The sequence below is a fragment of the Eucalyptus grandis genome, chromosome 9, assembly GCF_016545825.1.
Source record: "Eucalyptus grandis isolate ANBG69807.140 chromosome 9, ASM1654582v1, whole genome shotgun sequence".
In the NCBI taxonomy this organism is placed as follows: Eukaryota; Viridiplantae; Streptophyta; class Magnoliopsida; order Myrtales; family Myrtaceae; genus Eucalyptus; species Eucalyptus grandis.
The window spans coordinates 23,364,931-23,374,555 of NC_052620.1; the positions used below are offsets into that span (position 1 = coordinate 23,364,931).

Here is a 9,625-nt window from a genome sequence, read left to right on the forward strand (position 1 = left end):
TTTTCTTTCTCCATGGCGGCTGTTTTTCGTTTTCAATAATTTCAAAGGCGGGAAAATCGCAGTAAGGATAAGGACAATTGCAAAAGGTAGCACGCATGTTCTCTCCTCGATACATTGCATGATGACTTGGGCCAAAAGGGGACGGTTTGATGCAATGTATATGAGTAGGCGAAGATGTAACTTGGCCAAGAAGACATGGAGTAGATACTGGGGCTACCCTCTCTTTTTTTCCCAAAGAATCGTGAAAAAGGTCGCTTCGTTATATTTCAATTTGCTTTTCTCCTATTGCACTGATGAAATTTTAGAAGATGGCGCAAAGGCCGGAGAAAAGATGTCTATCTTGTGCAGTACATATCTGGGTAAGTTGGCATTTACATTTGTTTTCCAAGAAACCCTTATGTGTAGTTTTCTTTTGTTTAATTTAAGATGACTTAATATCGAAACTATGGGGATTTGCAACAAAAGTATCATATCTTCATCTGAGAAAATTATCAAGAGTGAACTTAAGTCTAAGCCCATCAATATATCTAATAAGATATATCTTTACTCAAAAATCTATTAAAAAGTTTAAGTTAATAAGTTATGAATAAACTAGAATATATATTAACTGTTTTACTCCATATAAATATTTCAATGTTGGACTTTTATAACACGATTCACGGCGTGTATTGCTATCCCTCACATGTGAGCTCAGTTTTACATCTCCTTCCCATTTGTTCAAGTATCATGATGTCTTAACCACATTTGTAAAGATCCATAATCGTTTATTAGGATGCACAATAAAAGTCCAATATCTTTAGCCGGGAAACTTCAAAGAGAGAACTCAAGTCTTAATCTAGCAACTTATTTACTTAGACACCTTTACTCAAAAGTTTATGTTAATGATTTATAAGGGCAAAAGAACGCTCCAAGTGCCAAAACTTGGCACAAAAGGACACTTACGTGCCAAAAGTTACGAAAGGTACACTTAAGTGCCACATTCGAAGAAAAACAAATTACTTAAGCGCCACTCCGACCAAAAGGCTGATGTGGCATTTTTCCGACGAATTTCTGGTGAAGTGAACCCAAAACGATGCCGTTTTGCACGTTGACGTAGCCAAATAATGCAAAAACGGCGTCGCTTTGGGCTGAAGTGGTAAAAAATAATATTTAGTTAAAGTATTAAAAATTAATAATTTTAAAATTAAATTTAGTAAAAATATTAAAATTAAAAAATTAAAATAAATTTAATAAATTAATAAAAAGGGGGCGGTGGCTGAGGGCATCCCTTAGCCACCATTGCCGCCTCCTCACCGTCACCGGGAAGGGTCGGCGACGGAGGGGGAGGGTTGGCTGGGGTTCCCGGCCCCTGGATCGGCGAGGGCGCGTGAGCCTCGTCGGATCCGGGCGAGGGTCGCAGCCCTCGCCCGGATCCGACGAGGGTCGCAGCCCTCGCCCAGATCCGACGAGGGTCGGCGGCCTCGCACGGCCGGCCAAGGGCCACCGCTCAACCCACCCCCCCTTTTATTAATTTTAATAATTTTATTAATTTTTAATTTTAAAATTATTATTTTTTAATATTTTAACTAAATTTAATTTTAAATTTATTATTTTTTAAATATTTTAACTAAATCTAATTTTAAATTTTATTTATTTTTTATATTATTTTTTATCACATCAGCCCAAAACAACGCCGTTTTTACATTATTTGGCTACATCGGTGTGCAAAACGGCGTCGTTTTAGGCTCGGTACGCCGGAAAAATGCCACATCGGCATTTTGGCCGGATTTTGGTCGGATTGACACTCAAGTGATCCATTTTGCTCTAATTTTGGCACTTAAATGTACCTTTTGTAACTTTTGGCACTTAAGTGTCCCTTTATGCCAACTTTTGGCACTCTAGGGGTCCGCGTCCCGATTTATAAGTTATGAACCAATTATATATATTAATAGTTCTACACTCACGTATGTCTTAGCAAAAACTTTTTGATCTGACTAATTCATCTTCCTTGAAAAATATAAATCTCTTTGCCTACATGCAGTGGCTATGGGTGAAAGATACTGAAATTTGAACAATAAATCTATCACACTCCCTAAATAAACGTTAACGTGTTAAATTTCAGTTGCTGAGCTCTCTTTTTAAAGTAAAACCTTTGCGAACTTTCAACGTTGAAATGGAAATTCGCGAGAACAGTCAAAACACGTCTCAATTGCCATCGGAGTCCAGCAAGAAATTTTCAAGAGCGACGAAAAGAAAAGTAGGTAGGACAATCTTCCACTGTATGATCGATCAAGGAAGGTTCTGCATTTATATTAACTTTCATCAGAATTTTTATTGGCATCAATGTCAATTCATCCTTCTCCTCCTAAGCACCAATCATCATTTAAATACAATCACAGAAGACACTAACAAAGCAAACCCAGTGGTCTTGCTGTGGGGAGCCGAAAGCATGAAACACTACCATTTCGTACTCGTACATGGCGCCTGCCACGGCGCGTGGAGCTGGTACAAACTCAAGCATCGGCTCGAGTCGGCCGGCCACCGCGTCACAGCGCTCAACCTCGCTGCTTCTGGCACCAACAGAAAGTCCATACACGATGTCCACACGTTCCGCGAGTACACCGAGCCTCTGCTGGAGCTCCTGGCCTCACTCGGGGCGCACGAGAGGGCAATCCTCGTCGGCCACAGCTCGGGCGGCTTGAACTTGGCTCTCGCTGCCGACAGGTGCCCAGACAAGATATCGGTAGCTGTTTTCCTGGCGGCTTTCATGCCAGACACCGCACATAGGCCGTCATACGTGCTGGAAGAGGTAAATCTCTGCTGAACGCGCGTTAGATTCTCAAAATGAAGTCGTCTTTCTTGCTTTTGGTTGAAGTGGACCTTTTCCCTTTCGATTTTGGAGATTTTACTCTGTTTCAGTTGGAATTCATCTAAATAATCAACTCATATATGTCTCTAACCCTACATGCATGAGCTCATTTTTAATGGCTTATGTCCCTTGCGATGGAAGTACTGCGCGAGGGCTCTGGAGGGAGCATGGTTAGACACTTCTTTCACGTCCATCGGAAAGCCTGACAAACCCTTGACGTCCATCTTCTTCGGCCCCGACTTCTTGTCATCCAAGCTCTACCAGTTGTCTCCTCTTGAGGTACGTTTTCACTTCCGTCCATTGGCATCAACGAAGCATATCTCCTCAGGCTTTAAATGGTTTGGCTTTAACTCAATTTACTCCAAAAGCTTGAGATGACATTACCTTGAATAGCAAACGACTACTGTAAAAACCACTTTTTCGTGTCCTTTTGTTGAGGGTAGCAATTGATGAACCTAGCCGGATCTTTTAATTGCAGTCTAATCTTCTTTTTGATATGATCTCGTCATTTTGCGAGTTTTATCCATTTGAGATTAGAAATTAGGTATGAACTCGTCCTATAGGACTTGAGATTGGTTAAGAATTTTGTGGTTGGAAAATCCAATGCCCATACTTGATATATGTGTAACAATTAAAAGGTCATTTGTTTCCTTTATATATCTTAGATGATTTAGTAAATGCACATAATTATTATCTTCGTTAGAATTCATAACGGTTTTCTTGCATTTTTTAAGTTGCCCTTACTCTGATAAAACCCTCAAGCTCCCTCATCCATTTTAGGGGTTAGCAGCGGTCTAGGGTCGACCCTGGACTGACCCTGGACCGGCCCAACCCTACCGGTCCTGGTCAGGTTCCCAAGGGGACTGGGTCGATCCTTGGTCCTGAAATTCCAGGACCAACACCGTGCGGGTTGGTCCTCGGTCCTAAGAGTTTTGGGTCAGTCCAACCCTAGACCAACCCTGTATATTATATTATATTATATTATATTATATTATATTATTTATAAGTCTTTTATATATTCAAACCTAAGTAAAATGTCTATTATATTATATTATATTGAGATGTTCTATCAATAGCACTAATAGTAATTTCAATTTAAAACTTTTGTTAAGTATTAATTATGTGTCATTTGTTTTGTTTTCAAGTGTTTAGAAGTTCAAGTGAATTAACAAGATGTGAAGTTATATATTCATGGTTTATATTAAGTATTTTGAACTTTTTATGATTTAATTGTATTCTACTAATGAATTTCAGCTACACTTTACTTTTCAATTTGTGTTAAATGGTATAAGTTTTTGAAGAGTAGAGTAGTCTTTGCGGTTGCTACGGTGATTTGCTAGTCAAGTGGTGTGAAGCTCATTTTTTGGTTGAGTGGACTCTATATGATCAAATGCTAGTCAAGTGGTGCGAAGCTCATTTTTTGGTTGAGTGGACTCTACATGATCAGGAAAACGCTTTTGCATATGGTGTTATAAATATTAAAGATAAATGATTATAAAGACTTTCCATCTTGTCCCATATTTCGATGAGCGGTTAGCAGATACGGAATTTCTATTATTGTGTCATCTTAAATTTGCTAAATAGGTATTGGTATTTTATAGTTTAGTTGCACAATGCCGTATTGTTGATGGATGTGTAATTTGAATTTGTAGGTTTGCTTTTTTAGGAAGTATAAAAATAAGACGAAAAAAATTATCGATCGGTCCTGGGTTGACCTTGGAAATGGACCGAACCTATTGGGTCGGTCCGGTCCTTGGTCCCAAGCTCAATAGGGTTGGTCCTCGGTCCTAAAAATTGAGGACCGACACTGTACGGGTTGGTCTTAGGGTTAGGGGGTGGCCCGGACCAACCCAGACCATGCTCACCCCTAATCCATTTCTAGGCTATAAAAGGGGGATCGGGTTGCTTCACGATAAAATTCGAGAATACTAAGACTATTAGAATGATAACCACCATTTCACACATAACTTTTTAGTAATATTAGAACCTTAGATTTTTATGATTGTCAATTCTACATTCTTTCAATCGTCCATATGGTCCTTATAGAATCCTAATTGAAGATTTGCAATTCATAAGTTGTGAAGATATTTAACGATATGATTTTTAGAAAGCGTTATGGCGAGTTGCCAATACCTTACAATAACGTAACTACCTTAGTGAGGTGTGTTTAGGATACTATATCAAGACCCTTAATAAGCTTGGAACATGTCTGATAAAAAAAATTAAGTTAATGAGATGGGTTGGGTCAATATTAACTATTCCATACCCATCCTACTTCCGTCTCTATTACAAACATGACCACGGTAGAAGTGGAAAAAACCGAACACCCAAAAAGAAAGCCCAAAATTTACATTCCGATGTGAAGAAAATTTCAGCCTACGTGGTCCTTTTACATTATATATTCTGAAATGAAGAACATCGTATGTTTGTATAAAACACCAATGCATCACATGTAAACTTGATCGATGGCCAGGCATGGTTGGATCTTCCCACGACCTAACGCGATATTTTGTCCCCAACTACACCTACACCTACACCTACGTGGGTGGGCCAAAGCATAAAAAGGAAATTGCTTGATAGGCAGGTATAATTTGTGCTTAGAACATTGTTAGCATTTTTTCATGGAAATGTTACATTTTCGAAGGATCTGGAGCTTGGTAAGATCTTGGTGAGGCCGGGTTCGTGGTTCTTGGAGGACCTGAGCACGTCAAGCAACTTCACCCGCGAAGGGTACGGGTCCACGACGCGGGTCTATGTGGTGTGCAAACAAGATCTGGGGATACCCCTGGAGTTCCAAAGGTGGATGATCGCAAGCGGTGGGGCGCACCACGTCGTGGAGGTGGACGGGGCGGATCACATGGCCATGCTCTCGAAGCCGCAGGAGATCTGTGATTGTCTGTTGGAGATTGGGGCCAAATACGAACGTGCCTAACATTTGCAATTTCGTTTGTCGGATTCTTGAGTTTGGTTTGTAATTCCTTTTTAGTTGTCGTGTCGATACGACCATCTTTTATCGTTTCAATTTGACATGCAAGTGATCCAAATCCAGCAATCCGACCCAACCATTTCAATTCCGATGAATGGATTGTCTAGGATTTTTAGCCTCAGCGCGTACTCGGCAGTCAATTCGTTACGTGAACCGTCTGTGTAGAGTAGTGGACAAAAGGAAAAGGAAAATGTGCGAACATTTTCATGATGATGGACGGAGGCTATATGGGCTTAGGTGGAAACTTTTTTTCACACTAGTTTTACGTCCAAAAAAGATATTCGTAAATTTATTATCTACCTAATGTTGATTTTCATTTTTATTTCCTCAAGTAGCACAAGGTTTCACTAATTGTGGGTTAGATGATAAAAGGACATCGTCTATTGTAATCATCAATCCCTATTTATTGTGGTCCGTGAGACTTTTATGGTTTTACTTCTTTCAACAGCAACGGTGCGGCGCACTGTCTATGTTCATGTGTGTTAGCATACTGTTTTGTGTCATTTGAGGCTTACTATGTTTGACAAAAAAAAAAAAAATGCACGATTTACAAGATATTTTGCTAAAAATATCGTTTATATTATTTATAAAAATAAATAAGTGATAAATATTTTCATTATCATGAAAACGTTTACAAATAAATTATTGTTGATAATGAAAAATAATTCAACAACCAATTAATTTAAGCTATATGAGTAATCATTTCTAGAAAAATATTTTTCAAACAATTCATTTTTCATGAAATAAAGAAAGTTCAAAACTTTGCGACAGATTTTTTGTTCATGGTTCATTCCCTTTCAAATTTACTTAACAGAGAAAATATAAATTCAGCAGTTTGTTTAAAGCTCTTTAAAGCTTATAACTGCCTTAAAAACATGAACTCGGATAGATGCAAGCAACCGCTTATCCGTGCAATTTCTGCACCAAGGTCAAGCGGAGAGAAACCTGCATACACGCTACAACCCTTGAATTGACTTTGACAACATTGTTAATCCATCAATAAATTAGGGATGATTCGATAGAAAGGTATCTTTCGCCCGGGTATCCAGCATCAGTCAAAATTTTCGTGCCTCGAACTGTTGAAGCAAGAGCGGGGTCAGATCTTCTGAACCTCAGGCTGTAAGTACTGTCGATCCTAAATGTAAATGAACATCTTCTTGTGCAGATGATTCGCCGCTTTCTTTTCAGGCGATGCTTCTCCAAATCCTGCAATGCAAGATCATGTAAAAATAAGTATATATATACACAGAAAGAGGGAGAAAGTATGTGAAATATTTTAATGGGGACGTACATCTTCAGGCAATGAAGGCGAGTTCAGCAAGTGGCCACTCGACAGGCGAAGAGAGGCTTTTCAGTGATAGAGGGAGAAGGGAGTTCAGTCTCGTCTCGGCGGCTTCCTCCTTCGATCCATCTTGCAAGTGCTTTTTTTGGTACATTAGTTTGAAAGAAAACTATTCTCGGAAATATAATTTCTGACTTTTTGGTGTTTGGATGATGGAAAAATAATTGATTTGCAGAAAAGAAATTCCATTAACTAAAAAAAAAAAAAAACTTAAATTAGGAGAGAAGAACTTCTCTTCCGGCAAGAATGAAACCACTTTTTCTAAGCCACCAAATAAATGAAAGATAACCATTTCCCTTTAAAATGATTTTCATGAAAATATTTTCCTTTATCATGAAGTATTCAGTGAAACAAATGCACCGTTAAGGCTTCATGCATTTGTTACGTCGAAAATATATGATTTGTAATATATTTTCATAAAAATGATCATTTGTATTGCTAAAAATAATTAGTCAATAAAAATGATTTCATTATTGTGGATACTGAAAATATTTTTGTTTATTTATTTTTGTAAGGGATATAAACAACAATTCTTAAGAAAAAAATTTTAGATCATTTATTCACTGTGAAACAAATACGTTGGCTCTATTTGTTTTTGTTAAAATGTTTTTCAAGGAAAGATTTTCGGATTTTCTGCTATATGACCCAACAAAAACAAATGGTTCAAAGAAAATAATTTCCACCCATAGAAAAAGGTCTTGTAAAATTAAGGAAAAAGACTTTCGCTTTTTGAAAAACGGAAATCACTTTCCCCACTCTCGTGTCAAGCAGTCCTTGTTCATTTTGCTAAATGTTTTGATGGGTTTTTTTATTTGATGGGCCAAGTCAAGCATATCTGCCCATGTTGGGCCAAACCCAGCCCATAAGGGAAGGGGTCAGTTATTTTTTAAATGAAAATAACTACTATATAAATATGAAAAAGGAGGAACATCGAGAGATAGAATGAAATAGTATGTTCCTTTCCTTCCCATGAGATAACAGTGTACTCATTTTTTTAAGAACAGAACTCCAAGGCAACGAGTACTTAATTTATGGCAAACAAGGTATGTCTATCTCTGTAATATATTTTGCAAGTGGTGTTATATTTTTCCTGGGCACGACTCCGTGTTTTGTTTTCGATATTCGATCATTCAATTATCGATTTCTTTTTTTAGGAATCTATTTCCCACATTAGCATTAGAAGGATGTTGTTCATACTTCCCGATCATTGTTGACGTTTATAATTTGTTTTTGGCCAAAATTTTGAGAAATGTTGCCTTCGAACACTCGAGGACGGAAATCACAACACCCACATACTATTCACCCCTCCTTTTTTTATTTTACGTGGGTCAAAACTCATTTTTGAAAGTGCAAGGTCTTAGTTCTCATCAAGACGAGAAAAACAATAGGTGGCTTGCTACCAGGGGTTGCTAGACACCCCACCACGGTTGACCGAAAGTTTCTGGCTCGTTGGCGCATGCGATGCACGAGTCAAGGAAGTTTCCCCAAGCGCGTGTGCTACAAATGTGTGTGGCAACCGCAAGTGCGTGCACGGCATGCATGCAGTAACCACACCCATGTGCATGGCACGCATGCAATAATTGCCCCACACTTAAGCCACATGCGCCTACTAACGTCATCATGACGTCAGCCAACTATTGCCCGCGCATGTGCGGGACATGTACTAATGACGTCATCTAGTTGAGTCAGTTAGTTTGACCCAATCCGCCTGACCCAACTCGATCATCCGTTGGCTGGCATCAATCGTTGATTGGCATTAACCTGCGTTGACCGACATTGACCATTGACCGTTTAAACAAAAAAAAAAAAAAAAAATTGTGTTTCTTTTTCAATTATGTCCCTATGGTTATAAGTAATCCTTTTTTTGTTTTGCATTTGTTGCAGGAACAATGCCTCCCATTTGTATGCATACACTTATTTGCGTATAGTCAAAAAGATAAAAAGCAAGACTTGAAAGGATAATAGTTGAGTTGGCTAATTATCAATGGAAAAGTGGAGATATAATTGAACATATTCTCAAGTTTAATAAGAAGATATAACAAGTTATTTGGAAGGGTTATTTCATGCAAGCTTTTGAGATTGTGCGGCTCTTGAATAACACTCTTTCATCTGAATAATAAGGAGTGTTGAATTGCCTATGGGAGGTCAACGTGGTTCATGATTATAAGAAGCTTGTAGTGGCTTTTTTGAAGAATTATTATAGATTTGAAGCAACAAAGACTTCAACCCAAGGAATGAGTTCAACCCAACAGGGATGAATGTGCGAGCGAGAAATCCTAAGGGATTTCCGTCTACTTTTCTATGGTTGCCAAATGTACTTATAAAATTTTCAAAGAAAATTACTAAGAAATTAAAAAAATCTTTCCTTGTTCATCGATTAACTTGGCATTAGTTGTTTTCATTTGTGTTTACTTAGTATGCTTTATGGATATCTTATGTAAATAATTCC

The 9,625-nt window shown here is 38.2% G+C and overlaps 1 protein-coding gene across 1 annotated transcript; it reads left to right on the top strand.

Annotated features, from left to right (window-relative positions):
- The first annotated feature begins 2,128 nt into the window (after positions 1–2,128).
- On the top strand, positions 2,129–5,925 carry LOC104418617 (salicylic acid-binding protein 2). The gene is made up of 4 exons (XM_010030002.3): positions 2,129–2,240; positions 2,379–2,788; positions 2,990–3,127; positions 5,493–5,925. Exons 1-4 carry the CDS (start codon positions 2,153–2,155, stop codon positions 5,778–5,780), a joined length of 924 nt encoding a protein of 307 aa, XP_010028304.2. The 5' UTR covers positions 2,129–2,152; the 3' UTR covers positions 5,781–5,925.
- Positions 5,926–9,625: the final 3,700 nt, after the last annotated feature.

Coding starts and splice junctions, on each gene's coding strand:
- LOC104418617 (XM_010030002.3), top strand. CDS start 2,153: ATGGAAATTCGCGAGAACAGTCAAAACACGTCTCAATTGCCATCGGAG. Junction 2,241..2,378: donor AGCGACGAAAAGAAAAGTAG/GTAGGACAATCT, acceptor ATACAATCACAG/AAGACACTAACAAAGCAAAC. Junction 3,128..5,492: donor ACCAGTTGTCTCCTCTTGAG/GTACGTTTTCAC, acceptor ACATTTTCGAAG/GATCTGGAGCTTGGTAAGAT.